The 17,691-nt window shown below is 39.3% G+C and overlaps 1 protein-coding gene across 2 annotated transcripts in view; it reads right to left on the bottom strand.

Moving 5' to 3' along the window:
* NHS (NHS actin remodeling regulator) overlaps window positions 1–17,691 on the bottom strand; it is a 367,311-nt gene that overhangs the window by 32,733 nt on the left and 316,887 nt on the right. For both annotated transcript variants that reach the window (XM_053580869.1, XM_053580868.1), the window contains exon 3: window positions 15,244–15,377. In XM_053580869.1, coding sequence (XP_053436844.1) covers window positions 15,244–15,377 — 134 coding nt within the window. The remainder of the gene's footprint in view (window positions 1–15,243; window positions 15,378–17,691) is intronic.

Raw genomic sequence — 17,691 nt, 5'->3', positions numbered from 1 at the left:
TTCTTTACCAATCTTAAGACTCTAATTGATTCATCTTGCCTAATTGTTCTGATTAATACTTCTACTATAATACTAAATAGTAGGGAAGATAGAGAACATTTATTCTTGCCGGATTTTAGTGGAAATGTCTCTAGTGTCCCCCATTAAGTAAGATACTAGCTTTTGTACTAAGGTATATACATATTTTTTTACATTCATGAAGTATCACTCAATACCTATTTTCCTGAGTCTTTTCATAAAAAATAGATACTGAATTTTGTTTAAGGTTTGCCAGCATCCATGGAGATAATTATAGGATTCTTTCCCTCTTAGATCTATTAATATGTTGTATGATTCTACCAGACTTCCTAATATTGAACCTACTTTCTATTCCTTGGAAGAAATCCCACTTAGTCATGGTATATTTATTTCTTAATGTGTTATTATATTCTGTTTGCTAATGTTGAACTTAGTATTTTTGAATGAATAATCATGAATGATATTGGTCTGTAGTCTTCCTTCTTTTTTTTATGAAATCATAGCTGTGTACATTAATGCGATCATGGGGCACCAAACACTGGTTTTATAGACCATTTGACACATTTTCATCACTCTGGTTAATGTAGCCTTCCTGGCATTTTCTTAGTTATTGTGTTAAGACATTTATATTCTACATTTACTAAGTTTCACATGTACCCTTGTAAGATGCACCGTAGGTGTGGTCACACCAATTACCCTCCCTCCACCCATCCTTCCCCCTCCCCTCCCCTCCTTTTCCCCTTTCCCCATATTCTTAGGTTATAATTGGGATATAGCTTTCATATGAAAGCTATAAATTGGTTTCATAGTAGGGCTGAGTACATTGGATACTTTTTCTTCCATTCTTGAGATACTTTACTAAGAAGAATAGGTTCCAGCTCCATCCATGTAAACATGAAACAGGTAAAGTCTCAATCTTTCTTTAAGGCTGCATAATATTCCACGGTGTACATATACCACAATTTATTAATCCATTCATGGGTCCATGGGCACTTGGGCTTTTCCATGACTTAGCAATTATGAATTGGGCTGCAATAAACATTCTGGTACAAATATCTTTGTTATAATGTGATTTTTGGTCTTCTGGGTATATACCTAGTAGAGGAATTATAGGATTGAATGGCAGATCTATTTTTAGATCTCTAAGTGTTCTCCAAACATCTTTCCAAAAGGAATGTATTAATTTGCATTCCCACCAGCAGTGTAGAAGTGTTCCCTTTTCTCCACATCCACGGCAACATCTTGGGATGTTGTGATATGGGCTAATCTTACTGGAGTTAGATGATATCTCAAAGTAGTTTTGATTTGCATTTCTCTGATGATTAAGGATGATGAGCATTTTTTCATATGTCTGTAGGCCGTGAGCCTGTCTTCTTCAGAGAAGTTTCTCTTCAAGTCCCTTGCCCAGCCTGCGATGGGATCACTTGTTCTTTTCTTGCTTATACGTTTGAGTTCTCTGTGGATTCTGGTTATTAAACCTTTGTCAGAGACATAACCTGCAAATATCTTCTCCCATTCTGATGGCTGTTTGCTTGCTTTACTTACTGTGTTCTTGGCTGTGCAGAAGCTTTTTAGTTTGATCAGGTCCCAGTAGTGTATTTTTGAAGCTGCTTCAATTGACCAGGGGGTCCTCCTCATAAAATACTCACCCAGACAGATTTCTTCAAGGGTTTTCCCTGCACTTTCTTCTAGTATTTTTATACTTTCATGTCTTAAGTTTAAATCTTTAATCCAGTGAGAGTCTATCTTAGTTAATGGTGAAAGGTGTGGGTCCAGTTTCAGTCTTCTACAGGTTGCCAGCCAGTTCACCCAGCACCATTTGTTAAATAGGGAATCTTTTCCCCACTGCATGTTTTTAATTGGCTTGTCAAAGATCAGATAACATTAAGTAGCTGGGTTAATCACTTGGTTCTCTATTCTGTTCCATACATCTACCTCTCCGTTTTTGTGCCAGTACCATGCTGTTTTGATCACTATTGATTTGTAGTATAGTCTGAGGTCTGGTAGCGTGATTCCTCCTGCTTTGTTTTTATTTCTGAGTAATGTCTTGGCTATTTGAGGTTTTTTCTGATTCCATATAAAACGAAGTATTATTTTTTCAAGATCTTTAAAGTATGACAGTGGAGCTTTAATAGGGATTGCATTAAAATTGCATATTGCTTTGGGTAGTATGGACATTTTAACAATGTTGATTCTTCCCAGCCATGAGCATGGTATGTTTTTCCATTTGTTAACATTTTCAGCTATTTCTTTCTTAGAGTTTCATAGTTCTCTTTATAGAGATCTTTCACGTCCTTTGTTAGATAAACTCCCAAATATTTCATCTTCTTTGGCACTACTGTGAATGGAATAGAGTACTTAACACATTTTTCAGCTGAGTATTGTTGGTATATATAAAGGTTACAGATTAATGAATGTTGATTTTGTAACCTGAGATGCTGCTGTATTCCTTGATCACTTCTAAGAGTTTTGTGGTAGAATCCCTGGTGTTTTCCAGATATACAATCATATCATCTGCGAAGAGCGAAAGTTTGATCTCTTCTGACCCTATATGGATACCCTTGATTGCCTTTCTTCCCTAATTGCGGTGGCTAAAACGTCCATTACAATGTTAAAGAGCAGTGGAGACAATGGGCAGCCTTGTCTGGTGCCTGATCTGAGTGGAAATGATTTCAATGTAACTCCATTCAATACAATATTGGCTGTGGGTTTGCTGTAGATGGCCTCTATCTGTTTAAGAAATGTCCCTTCTGTACCAATTTTCTTAAGTGTTCTGATCATGAAGGGATGCTGTATATTATCAAAAGCTTTTTCTGCATTAATTGAGAGAATCATATGGTCTTTGTTTTTTAATTTGTTTATGTGCTGGATTACATTTATAGATTTACGTATATTGAACTAGCCTTGAGTCCCTGGGATAAAATTGACTTTGTTATGATGTATAATTTGTTTGATGTGTTGCTGGATTCTGTTAGGATCTTGTTGAATATTTTTGCATCTATATTCATTAATGATATTGGTCTATAATTTTCTTTTCTTGTTGGTTCTTTTCCTGGTTTGAGGATCAGGGTGATGTTTGTTTCATAGAATGTGTTGGGTAGTCTTCCTTCTTTTTCTATATTTTGGAACAGGTTGAGTAATATAGGTTCTAGTTCCTCTTTAAAGGTTTGGTAGAATTCTGACGTGAAGCCCTCTGGTCCCGGGGTTTTCTTTTTAGGGAGACTTTGTATGGTTGATGCTATTTCAGAACTTGATATTGGCCTGTTCAACATTTCCACTTGATTCTGGCTAAGTCTTGGAAGGTGATGTGCTTCCAAGTATTGGTCAATTTCCTTCAGATTTTCATATTTCTGAGAATAAAGTTGCTTGTAATATTCATTAAGGATTTTTTTAATTTCTGAGGAGTCTGTTGTTATTCCCTCTTTGTCATTTTTGATTGATGAAATTAGAGATTTTACGCTTTTTTTCCTGGTTAGGTTAGCCAAAGGTTTATCTATTTTATTGACCTTTTCAAAAAACCAACTTTTTGATTTATTGATCTGTTGTATAATTCTTTTGTTTTCAATTTCATTTAATTCTGCTCTAATTTTGGTTATTTCTTTTCTTCTACTGGGTTTGGGGTTGGAATGTTCTTCCTTTTCCAGTTGCTTGAGATGTACCATTAAGTTGTTAACTTCCTCTTTCCGTTCTCTTGAGGAAGGCTTGCAGTGCTATAAATTTCCCTCTTAGGACTGCCTTTGCGGTATCCCAGAGGTTCTGATAATTTGTGTCTTCATTGTTGTTTTGTTCCAAAAATTTGGCAGTTTCCTTATTAATCTCATCTCTGACCCAGCTATCATTCAACATAAGGTTATTTAACTTCCATGGTTTTGTATGAGTATGCAGATTCCTGTTGTTATTGAGTTCAACTTTTATTCCATGGTGGTCCGAGAAGATGCAAGGAATAATTTCTATTCCTTTAAATTTACTGAGGGCAGACTTGTGGCCTAAGATGTGATCGATTTTGGAGTATGTTCCGTGGGCTGATGAGAACTATGTGTATTCAGTTTTGTTGGGTTGAAATGTTCTGTAGATGTCTGCTAAATTGAAATGTTGGATGGTTAGGTTTAAATCTAAAATTTCTTTGCTCAGCTTCTTATTGGAGGATCTGTCCAACACTGCCAAAGGAGTCTTGAAATCTCCGACTGTTATGGAGCTGGAGGAAATTAAGTTGCTCATGTCTGTTAGAGTTTCTCTTATAAATTGAGGCACATTCTGGTTGGGTGCATAAATATTAATAATTGAAATCTCATCATATTGAGTATTACCCTTAACAAATATGAAGTGACCATTCTTATCCTTTCTTACTTTTTTTGGTTTAAAGCCTATTGTGTCTGCAAATAGAATCGCAATACCTGTTTTTTCTGGTTACCATTTGCCTGAAAATATGGACGACCATCCTCTCACCCTGAGTCTATATTTATCTTTTAAGGTAAGATGTGACTCTCGTATGCAGCAAATATCTGAGTTTTTGTATCCAGTCAGCTAACCTGTGCCTCTTTAGAGGACAGTTTAAGCCGTTCACATTAATGGAGAATATTGATAAGTCTGGTAAAATTTTGGGTATCGAGTTTTTCGAAAGTCCAGTGGACATTTTGAATCCTTTTGCCACTGTGGAAGTTGGAGTTTGATTCTGAGTGAGTTTGCTTTTATGGTAGAGGATTGGGCTGGTTATTATGGAGGATAGGTCTGAGAATATCCTGAAGAGCTGGTTTGGTTATGGCAAAATTCTTCAACATATGAATGTCATTAAAATATTTAATTTCTCCATGATAAATGAAACTCAGTTTAGCTGGATACAGGATCTGGGGTTGAAAGTTACTTTGTTTTAAGAGATTAAAAGTCAATGACCACCCTCTTCTGGCTTGAAAAGTTTCAGCAGAGAGATCTGCAGTCATTCTAATATTCTTTCCTTTGTAGGTAATGGATTTCTTATGTCTGGCTGCTTTGAGAATTTTCTCCTTCATATTAACTTTAGTGAAGTTATGATGTGCCTGGAGGACATCTAATTTGGGTTGAGCCATGCTGGGGTTCTGAAACTGTCTGCTATCTGAATTTTAGAATCTCTTGGCATGTCTGGAAAATTCTCCTTCATAATTTCATGGAGAAAGGCCTCTGTGCCTTGTGAAGCCACTTCATCACTTTCAGGGATTCCAGTGAGGTGGATATTAGCCTTCTTCAAATTATCGCAGAACTCTCTGAGAGAAGGATTTGTTTTTGCTCTCCATTTCTCTTCCACTTTGAGAGTTTGGGAGCATTAAAAAGCTTTGTCTTCAATGTCAGAAATCCTTTCTTCTGTTTGTTCCACTCTGTTACTGAGGGATTCTACTGTAGTTTTCAAATATTTTAGGACTACAAATTCTTGTTTCAATATGTCAAAATATTTGGTGGTTTTGTCTTTAAATTCGTTGAATTCTTGAGACAACTTTTGAATTTCTCCTCAAATTTCTAATTCCGACTTTTGAATTGTTCCTCGAATTTCTAATTCCAAATTTTCCTCCATTCTGTTAATCTTGTTTGCAATCCAAATTCTGAATTTGATTTCTGACATCTCAGCTATCTTTTTATGAATAGGATCTTCAGTTACATCTGCCATATCTTTCCTTGGAGGGGGGTTTATCTACTCTGGTTATTTATGTTACCAGAGTTTTTTCCGATTCCACCCCATGATTATTTTACAACCATTTGACTTTTCCCCTAGAGCTTTGCTGAGGACCCATATAATGCTACGGCCTGAGAAACTGGGGACCTGTTTGGTGTGGTGGGGCTAAGTGGCTCTGTCTTATTTTCAGCTGGTCTCTGTCCGACCCTAGTGAAACAGTTACTCTGGGTTGAAGTCTCAGCTGTGGAGAAATACCAGCTATTAAGTCACCCAGCCCCCCACAGGCAACAATTGGAAAAGGAAAATCAAACCTTCCTACAACCACACACCCAGGGCACCACTTGGATAGTCCTTGGGCGACTGGCTCAGTTCAAAAGGTCCAAATCAATTGTCTCAGTCAGCACCTGTCTCAGGTGGGAGAGTTTAAAAGCTCTCTGGCAATTAGATTGCAGGGGTCTGCTGACAACTCAAGTATGACTTGCTCAGGTGCTCCGTGAAGTCAGGAGGATCCACCCAGCGAATAGATTAGTTTGGGAAGGTTGATGCCTCCTTCCCCACCTTGTATTTCTGTCACACCCAGTCACTGATAGCCCTGCAGGGCTGTGACCCAGTTGCCTCCAGTGAGCAGATACTCCAGGGGTTTGCACCTGCCTGAATCACAAGGAAATCTGTATCTGCTCAGCCAGGCCGCTGCTCTCTGCCTCTATCCAGCAGGGGGAGGTGAGGTCTGGCAACCTCAGGCACTTGATGGAGGCTGTGGGGTGTTCACTCAGTTCTAGCCCCACCCCTGATTGATGTTACTGTCCCGGCTAAATTCCCCTAGAGAAGAGAAGCTGTTTTGAGTTCACAGAACCTGTGCTTCAGGCCCTGTCTTTGCTGCTGCAAAGGTTTGTATTTGCAGTTCCGTTAGCTGTCAGTTCTAGCCTACTGCACTCCTTTGTCTGTAGGCTGACGATCCCCTGAGGGCCAGGTGCGTCTTAGGCTAAGTAAAGCAGTCCTCTGGGTCAGCCCCACCCTGGGAGTCAGCTGGCACTGCGCATGCGTTTTCTAGTCCCTGCACTCCACCTAGGCCAGTACCACCTCAGGCAAACCTTTACTCATGGGGCCTGCATTTCTGTCCCAGATCTGTTCCACGGTGGTTGCCACCTAAGAAGATGCCGGGCCTCCTCTGGTTGCCCAGAGAGATAGGGGGTGTGGCTTCGGAACATCCAGGGGTGAACCCTATTGTTGCCAAAAATGGCTGCTGCTCTGTGCCTCGGGGCACCACCGCTCCGGTGTGGTTTCCTCTCAGCCAACCATCCTCTCCTCACTCCCGTGCTGCAGAATCAGTACTAGACCAGCTGCAGTCCAAGCCCTGTCCACACCCCTCGAGAAATCACCCAAGAATCTGGACTCCTTGGGGATAGGCTTCCAGACCTCAGTGTGCGAGTGGAGGGGAATGCTGGGAGCTCAGAATTGCAAGTAGAGAATATATACAGTTTTATGCCTGGCAGGAGAAGGCCATGGCACCCTAGTAAGGGAGGTAGGTCCAGTTTTTAGAGGGTCTCTCCCATGGAGTGTAGTGGAAGGACCTTTGAACTCAGCTCGTTTTTTTGTGGGGCACTCCGAGCCGTTCTCATGGGGGAGGGGACTCCCGCCTGCTTGGTGATGGATTTTGTACCTTTTGTTTGTATCCTTGGGGTCGCAGCTCGCCTCAGTGGGGTTGATGTGCATTCTTCAACCTTCTCTCTTGGTGCAGCTCTAATCCACCAGGTTACTTGCTAAATTTCTGTCCTTTAACTCTCCTTCTGGATGGGAGCCTCTGTGGAAAGCTGGCTTCAGTCAGCCATCTTGTCTCCTCCCCCAAAAGACTATGTCTTATAGTCGCTGCTGACACACTGTAGGTAATTTTTGTTGCAAGTATCAGGTACTAATTTGAACAAGTGACAAAGAGGATTCGTTGGAAGGAGAGAGAGGTGTCCCAAGATACACAAGAGTAGGAAGAATAATGTTACCTCTTTCAGGCTTAGAAGTGGGAAGCGAAGGCAGGCAGGTGCGCGGCATTCTCAGTGCTCTCTCTCTGTTCCTTCATTTTATAAACTGCTTTTATCAGACTTAGATCTCAATGTTATACTTGCCTCATGAAAGAAATGGGGGAAGTTTTACCTCTTTTTGCTGCTCTGAAATAATTTATAGAACACTGAGAGTATCTGGACTTAGACGGTTTAGTAGAATTCCTCTGGGAAACCCTCTGGGCCTGGTGGTTTTAGTGGCATGGTTACTTAATAACTTCTGGTTCTTCTATGGAAGTCAGTCTATTTAAGCTTGCTAACTCTAATGGGGTTAATTCTGGCAATCTTTATTCTTATAGGAAATTATCCATATCATCTAGTTTTTCAAATTTTATTTGCATAGAGGTCTGCCAAATAGTCTTGTATAATTTTAAAAATTTCTTTTATTTCAGTGGTGTTTTTCATTCTTATTTTCTCCCTCTTTTTCTTGGTTATGTTTTGTCAAACAACCAGGATTTTAATTTATTAATTAGATCTATTGTTTTCTATTATCTTTCTCATTAAATTCCACTTTTATATTATTTCTTTCCTTGTGCTTTCCTTTGAGTTCTTTAGTTGTTTTCTAGTTTTTTGAAAATCAATTTATGTTCATTATATCATTTTTACTGATAAAAATGTTTAGTGCTGTATATTTTTCTGAATGCTGCTTTAATGTATTCTGTAGAGTCTGGTATATTGCTTTTTCATCTTTTTTTTTTTTTGAGAAATTGTATAATTTCAGTTTGTATTCTTCCTTTCACCTAAAAATGATTTAATAGAAGGTATTAAAATTTTTCGGTGGAAAGGGCTTTCTGGGTTTTTTTTTTTTTTTAGTAATCTTGAGTTTTATTCCATTGTGATTAGAAAATATCATTTGTTAATATTTCTTTCCTTTTTCTTTTTTCTTTTTTTTTTTTTAGACAGAGTCTCACTCAATTGCCCTGGGGTTGAGTGCTATGGTGACACTGTCCATCCTTTTGCTGACATTTTTCCAGTTATCCCTTGGTTGAATGAAGCTTGTCCCCTGGTAGATTCCTCACAAAGGACTCATCAGTACATCTATGTTCCTGTATGCTGAAAACTGCTTTTCTATAGCCATAATACTAGAAGAACAGATTGGCTGAATACAAAATCCTTGCTTCCTACATTTTTTCATCGATATTTTGCAGACACTCTAGGTGGTTCTGCTAATCTATCTTACTCATTTTTTGTGGCATTGGTGTGTTTCCCATCCTAGTTTAATTGCACCATTTTCTGTTAGTTTATCAAAGTCCAGATATTTTAGTGTATTTGTTCTGGTGGTGAGGCAGGAGTTCTGTGTCCTCTAACTTTTTGGTTTTGTTTTGTCTTGTAGTGTAGGGTCTTAGGATTTCTCTATTTTCTTCCTTTTTTCTTCTCCACTAACACAGGGAATATCTCTCTTCCATTTTGCCTTTTGTTTTCCCCAGAAGCTTTGCATATGAAAGACGGCCCCTTCGAATTATGCATATTTGTAAGTCCTTTTTTTCTGTAGCCTGTGTCTATTTGGACAATTTTGTAGTATTTTCAAACTTAGCATAGACAATTTTTTCTGATGGCAGTTTTCGATAAATCATAGGAGTCACTACTAGTTCCCCTCTGCCATGCAGTTTTTCTGAATTTGCCCTCCCTCACCTTTTAATGAGTAAAAAACCTGCTGAAACTTGGTGTTTTCTCTCTTTTTACTTAACAATTAATTTGATGTTTGGGCATTCTCTATCTTCAAGTTATGCTGATGGTGTGTTTTTTGTGTAGTTTTATTTTTCCCTTATTGTTGTTCTATATCATTTTTGGAGGCAATACTAGGAGATGAAGACCGAGGGCATCATCATTGTCTTTAGCTACCTGGAAGTCTCAGTGTCTGTTTTGATTCACAAAAAAAAAACCCAAATCCCCCAAACACAAATCTATTCAAATGTTTCAACAAGAAGCTTTCCAGTCATCAATCAGCACTGTAAACCCAAGAGTTTTTGAGAACATAAAATGATTTCTTCTAACAAAGTCTGCATAGACTAACTCTAATGGTCAGTAGCAAGAGTGAAAACACATGGCTGGATTTGGATTTGCAGGGGAACAGGCTACCTGTTCCAGCTCTGGCAAAGGCTTCTTATTTTGAAGCCCATATACCATTCCCAGTTTGACCACAGCCTAGGCAAGGAAGAAAAATTCCTTAGGAATTCTACCTGAAGATAAATGAGTTTCAGTGACTGAGTTTTTATTTAGCACACAAACACACCCCACTGGGGCACTTTTTCTCTGCTTATCTTTCCCTAAAATCATCAGTATCCTGCCACTTAACAAGTTAATTTGCAGCCAAGAGTTCAATCAAGTGGACAGAAGTTGATCCCAGGCAATTTCTCTTTCATGTTGACCTTGGGAACATTTTTAGTATTAACATTTTATAGTCGGCTCATAGCCAGGTCCAAATAATTCCTTAGGTCCTTTTCCAGTCTAAAGTTGTGTTTTCTGAGGTGAATTAAATATGTGTAAAAGGTTGAGATGGTATGTGAAAATGTAGATTTGGTAAAGTTTGTTTCAATCTGTAGCACAGGTCCACAGTAGCCTTATGTTCCAAAGAAATGATGTAAAATTAATTTCTTAAAGGGTAAATACCTGGTAGGGCTGATCTCTCTTCTCATAGAAGACAAATACATAGTCTCTGGCTATAACATTTAAGAATCCAGTAGCAAGATGGAAGAGATGCTCTCATTTTAGGGGAGCCTTTCTCTGAAGTCACCTTCTTTGCCATCCTTGATGGGGGAGGACTTCCAGATAGGCTTTAATTAGGAATACCCCTTGAATTTTTAGCTAACAGAGAGAGTTTTTAAAAATTGCTTGTCTAGTTTCCTATAAGTTCTCTTTGGAAAACTTATGGCACAAATTACATGTTAAGAAACCAAGCATCTCCTCTTACCACTTGTAGGAGCTATGAGGTTACCTTGGAGCCATCACTAGATGTCACCAGACAGATGACACTGTTTCTCCTGAAATTTTAACATATCACACAGCACCCTTAGAAGTTCACTGTAGCAGAACACAGCTTGGGAACCACAGATACATAGCCTTCCTGCCCTTTTCCTTATATGCATGTATATATATGTGTGTGTGTGTGTGTGTGTGTGTGTGTGTGTGGAAAAGGGCAGGAAGGCTATGTATCTGTGGTTTTGACAATCAAGTTCATAAACTCATATATATATATATATATCTTTTCCCTATATGCATGTATATATACACACATATACATACATACATATACACACACACATGCATATAGGGAAAAGGGTAGGAAGGCTGTGTATCTGTGGTTTTGACAATCAAGTTCATAAACTCATATATATATATATCTTTTCCCTATATGCATGTATATATACACATATATACACACATATACATACATACATATATACACACACACATGCATATAGGGAAAAGGGTAGGAAGGCTCTGTATCTGTGGTTTTGACAGTCAAGTTCATGAATTCATATATATATCTTTTCCCCATATGCATGTATATATGTGTGTGTACATACATATATGTGTATATATATACATACATATATATGTACATGTGTATACACACACACACATATATATACATGCACATACGGAAAAGTACAGGAAGGCCCTTTAATATATACATACTCATACATAAATATATATACACACATATTCACTCACATTTTTTTGTGATCATACCCTTGTTTCCTCGAAAATAAGACATCCTCTGAAAATAAGACCTACTTACAGGAAAGATAAGACGTCCCCTGAAAATAAGACCTAGCGTATCTTTGGGAACACGCCTTAAAATAAGACACTGTCTTATTTTTGGGGAAGCAGGGTTGCCATATACAATTTAATAAACTATTTAAAAATCCCTAATGATAAAACATACGTTTTTCCATGTCATTAATATTCTCTAACATTATTTTTGATAGTGTATTCCATCCTGTAGCTATATCAGGATTCATTAAACTAAGCTCCTATTGGGCGGCACCTGTGGCTCAGTGAGTAGGGCGCCGGCCCCATATGCCAAGGGTGGTGGGTTCAAGCCCAGCCCTGGACAAACTGCAACAAAAAAATAGCCGGGCATTGTGGCGGGCGCCTGTAGTCCCAGCTGCTCGGGAGGCTGAGGCAGGAGAATCGCGTAAGCCCAAGAGATGGAGGTTGCTGTGAGCTGTGTGACACCACGGCACTCTGCCGAGGGCGGTACAGTGAGACTCTGTCTCTACAAAACAAAAAAAAAACTAAGCTCCTATTGTTTGGCATTTAAAATATTTGTGATTATTTTTCTCATTATAAACAGTGCTTTGATGAACACCCCAGTAAATAAATTTTTGCATACTCTGATTATTGCCTTGGGGTAAATTCTTAGAAGAATTACTGAATCAAATGGTATGAATATTTTGTCCTGTAGAAAGGGTATAATGATTTATACTTCCTCTAGTCTTCTATGTGAGTATATGTGATAGCCTTTTCATTTGATGATAAGAGTTTCATTATGAATTATGAATACAGATTCAGATAGTCAGGTGTTTCAGGAACTATGATGGGCATGTCACACACACATTATTTAATCTTATTTATATAATACCATATTAAGTCTCCTTAACAGCTTTGTAAAGTGGTAATTATTATTCCCATTTTATAGATTAAGAAGCTGGGACTCAGATATAATCACTTTTTCCAAATCACACAAACAAAAAGTTGTAGCGCTGGGCTTTAAATCCAGTTAGACCTATGATCTTATCACTGTATCACAGATACCTGGGGACTTGATTGGTAAATAATAATAATGGTAATGTGCAATATTTATGGAGGGCTTATTATGCATCAGGTACTGTTTACATGTATTAACACATTCAATCCTAGTACCAAGAGCATATTAAGTACTATCTAACATTATTCCTGAGACACTGAGGTGATTATTTCATCCATGGTCACACAGTTAGTAAGTAGTAGAGCTGGTATTCAGAGCCTGGCAATTTGGCTTCCTAGTCCATCCTGTTAATGCCCAGGTATAGTATAACAGCCTATAGTGGATGAGTTCATGAACTTGATTGTCAGATGACAGCTGACAGCCATTCCAGAAAAGAGTTCCAAAATTGCTTTGAAGGATGGACTAGGCATTGGCATCAGTGCATAGCTACCTAAGGGGAGTATCTTGAAGGTGACCATAGTGATATTCAACAATGTGGTATGTAGCACTTTTTATAGAATGAGTTCACGAACTTAATTGTCCAACCTTATATACCTGCAACCATTTCCCTTTCAGCAGTATACAGCCTTGTAAGCTTAGTGCATAGAACCATGTTCTGTCTAAGTCCAAGGGCTATATCTTGAATGAGAATCTTCTAATGAACTTGGTGACCCAAACTCTTGAACAAATCAAACAGTTAAAATTTCCCCAAGTTGGGCGGCGCCTGTAGCTCAGTGAGTAGGGCGCCGGCCCCATATGCCGAGAGTGGCGGGTTCAAACCCAGCCCTGGCCAAACTGCAACAAAAAAATAGCCGGGCGCTGTGGCGGGCGCCTGTAGTCCCAGCTACTCGGGAGGCTGAGACAAGAGAATCACGTAAGCCCAAGAGTTAAAGGTTGCTGTGAGCCGTGTGACGCCACGGCACTCTACTGAGGGCAGTACAGTGAGACTCTGTCTCTACAAAAAAAAAAAAAAAAAAAATTCCCCAAGTTACTTAGAAATACTATTATCATTTGAGATGGCCAAACTTTCTGAAGTTTACTGAAGTGTAATCTAGAGTCCTCTGTTACTGATGTTTGATGAATAAAAGAAGTTTCCCCATTGCTATTCATTATTTTAAGCCTTTTGTTATAGTCTCACTTTGGTATTTAGATATTATTAAAAATTATGCAGATGATGAGAAAGGGTTATATTTTAATGTCATTGCTGTAAACGCTCAAAATTCTTCTCTCTTACCTCTCCCCTAATAAAACCAATTTAATGAGCCACAAACCATGTTATAATGAATGGGAAAAATATTTTTAGCATTTTTATGCAGAAAATGCCTCATTAAAAGCAAATGCTTCAACAAGCAGATTTGAGCTGCATAGGAACCTCTGCCGTGTAGGGGCCTTAATGACAAATCACTAGCATGTGTAACTGCTCTATCTGAAGAACTGGGAAGCCAGAAGAGACACTCATCTCCTTTCCTTATCCTTGGGCTGCATTGCAGCAATCTGGTGAGTGGAGCATGGAAGTCTGTGCATCTGATGAGTACTGAAGGATATGGTCCCTACTGTCTAGCTGCAAGTGGGAAAATGTCAGACATTTAAATTGGCAACACTGTTATCACTATGGTCAGCTTCAAAGTATTCCCCTTGGCCATCTGGTGACCACAGTGATATTCAGCAGTGAGGTATGTAGCACCTTTTCTAGGATGCGTTTATGAATTGTTCTAATGTCCAGTATCTCGCAAGGTCTTATCTGGATGTATGATGTGGATTCATTTAGATGAAGTCTGTTTTCATCTGGATGCTTGGCACCATGCAACCTAGTATTGCGCATCTATCTTGCATGTTGTAAAAGCTCTAGGGTGGAAAAAGTCAAATGTGCAAATTTCATTTCTAATTCAACTCTTACCCACATTGTCAGAACTTCTTTAGAGTTTGGATCTCAAACCAGAATGACAAGAGCACAAGTACAGACATTAAGGCAGGTAGTGTGGGCTGATCTGGTCACAAAAGCCATAGTCCCTCACTTTAACAATGCCCTACTCAGAGTCACAGAGTGACTGACTGGTGGTGGTGTGTTTGTAGCAGCTGCTGATAGTGTTTGCAGGCGTTCTGAGCTAGGCTTAGTTTCTTCATCTGGAATCCAAACTTTGGGGCTCAGGCTGAGTTATAGCCCCACATGGACCTGGGTGGGACTGAAAGCATCAGCAGTGCTGATGTCACTGTGATGATGAGTTACCCTGGGGAATAGCCTCCTTTAGAGAATGGGAAAGCAGGAAATAATGACATGATTTGTCTTCAAAGGGTAATTTTTCATGTCACCTCGGTTCTTTCCTAGTTCACCCTATCAAGTCAGCCATACTATCACTTGACTAGTCATAACTTAGTGGCAGCTGTAGTCATTCATTGAGGCCTTACCCTGGGCTAAGCTCTTTACATGCCTCAGCTCATTTAATCCTCAAGCCCTATAAATTAGATACTATCAATAGCCCCATATTACAGATGAGGGAACTGAAGGCAAAGAAGATAAATAACGCACCTGTGATCCTTTGGCTTGTAAATAGAAGAACTGGGATTTGAAGTAATTTTTTCCCTTGATTTCAGAATCCACAACTATGATTGCTTTACTGCATTGTGCAATCAGTTAACTCAAAATATACACCTAGATCCCCACTCTACTCCAAAAGAGAGGTGTTTCTCTCAGCAATGAAAAGGGAAAAATTTGCTTGTTCCCAAATGGCCACGATTTGCTCTCTCAGTCAGTCAAGCCTCCTGGGAAACTGATTCCCAAGAAGACAAACTCCTGTTTCCTGACAAGCAAGCACAGGGCTGCTGGGGGCCACCAAGCTTACCGTTAGGAAGTGACGGTCCTTAACTTCGCGCCTCCTCTGGCTGTGAGCTGGAGGGTAGGCGGGCAGTGGGGGAGCAGCAGTGGAAAGGGGGACAGCTGCTCTCTGCTCTCGACGATCGCTCCGGCTCCGGTGTTCTGAGGGGGCAGAAAAAGCAATAATACTGAAATACACTTGGCATTTTCAATTTTTCTTCCCCAATTGGAAGTATTAACAAAAGGCTATAAAAAAATAAAGTGAGTTTTTGCTACCCTAGCTAATTGGTATACCAAATCAGATTTGTGGAAGGCTTCCCAGCTGTTCCTTCACTTACTATTAATATGAAATTGGATACATACATTTCACTGGGTTCATCTCATAATCTATGTACAAAAGGACTCACTTCTGCATTCAATGTGCCTTGTTTCAAAACAACAAGAAAATAAAATGTTGAGAATAGTAATGAAAGGTTTGCTGCCATCAATACTAAAGTGGAAAGTAGGCATGACACACCAGAGCTGCCCGGGCCACCCTATGGGTGCAGAAGCCAACTCACACTGGCTCACAGGAGCTGATTGCTACATATTCAGGAATTTGCGTGAGTTAGTTTTGCCACTATTGGTACCCAGAAACCGGCCATGTTGGTAGTCTTTACATCACACATTTGTTGAATGACGCCAAAGAGAGTGAATTAATGCTTTTATTAAAGTCTACTGTTTTAAAATTAGAGTGCATTTGCATTTCATGTCCCTGTGTTAGGTAGCTAGCTAGATGTGAGCTATGGTCTTACATTTACAAAGAAGAGTGGAATACAGGTGTTCCTGCTTAGGAAGAGGTGGAAGAAGGGAAGGAGTTGGGAGACATCAACTCAATTTCCCATTCAATTGTTTCCCTCTCATACTATCTTAAATAGATCTCTTTCCTTGCCCTGGGCTAGGAGAAGGCAGGCTAGATTAATGGCATGCTAATAATATCTCTTTCTGGTGGTGAGGTAGGGAGAACATTGGACTACGAGAGTCTGAATCTGCACCAGAATCTTGGTTCTTACTCCTTTAGACCAATGAAACTTACACCTCAGCCAGAAACCTGAAAGGAAAGGAAATATAAAATATAATTATCCCTTTATAGTCACTTATTAATCTCCTTCTCTATTTTATTAACATTAATTATGACATCACTTAAAGTGATTACTGGCTTTGAACCTTAAAGTATTGGAAAAAAGTAATAAGATTCTAAATAACTTGAAATCTATTTAGTGCCTGCTTCCTCCAGGAAGCCTTCCCTGAAGCTCCACACCATGATTTGGTACCTTTCTTCTCAGCCTCCATATCATTGTATTGAAATTACCTGGTTACTTGTCTGATCCCTCACTTGACAAGGGACTCTTTGCAGGCAAGGACTATATTTTATTGCTCTTTGAATCCTAGATTCTAGCACAAAGCTTGGCTTTCAGTAAAGTTTGTTGAGGGCTTTACTATTAAGTAGATCACGAAGACAGCTCATTTCTGGGTTTTAATCTCAGTCCCCCAGCTCCCTCTTTATAATCTTATCTCCAGAAGGAGCATAGAGCTGCTGCCACACCAGCCTCATTTGTCTGTGCTTCATTATCCACTCCTTCCTGATGGAAGCAAGGCTTTTGCAGCTGTCCAAATAGAGAAGCTACGGGGCGCTCACTGCGGCATTTACTGAGCATGGCTTGTCTGCTAAGTCCGTATTATTCACAGCCACCAGATGGCAGAAGTGGATTATGCTGAAGAGTACACTCCTAAGCTACTGTGTTGTTTGGACAAGGTTAAAAAAAATGTCACTTTCTAATTTTAATTCTACACTGCATGTTTTTAATTCTATGATGCCTATAATTCTTGTTTATGGCTCTCTGCAGTGCTATTAAAACTACTACACCCAAGATTTTCTATTGAGCCAACCACAAAACAAGCCAGTCTGTGGAGGGCAAGACGAAGCTCTACATTCTTCCTTCCAAACCCCCAGGAGGAGGAGGTTCAGAGAAAACTGATATTGGCACTTCCCCTTCTTCAGTTCTGCCATAAGTCCAAACCTGACGGAGCAGTGCAACGCGATAGCTTGCGAGCAGGGTGGTGGTATCTGGTAGAATCCATAAAGATTTTATCAGGGATGACTTATTAATAATAATAAAGGGATAAAAATAATTATGCCTAAAGGGCTCATGTTACTCAAGCTCTCTAATGATGGGATCTAAGAAAGTTATTAGTAAAAATAATCATATTTCTCTCTCGTCACCTCGTGCTCTCAATGTTCAACCAGGAGCAGAATTTGATTCAGTTGCACAAACACTCATTGAGGACCTACTACTGTATGTTGGGTTCATCCTAAAGCGCTTTGAATAAAATAAGTTAATAAGACATCATCCTTGTCCTTGAGTAGCTCATGGATTAATTGTGGAAGGCAGGCCTCCAGTGCTTGGCTAGGATACAAGGTTATAAGTGGCAGGAT

The sequence above is a fragment of the Nycticebus coucang genome, chromosome X (genome assembly GCF_027406575.1).
Source record: "Nycticebus coucang isolate mNycCou1 chromosome X, mNycCou1.pri, whole genome shotgun sequence".
NCBI lineage: Eukaryota > Metazoa > Chordata > Mammalia > Primates > Lorisidae > Nycticebus > Nycticebus coucang.
This window is presented reverse-complemented; position numbering and strand designations above follow the sequence as displayed.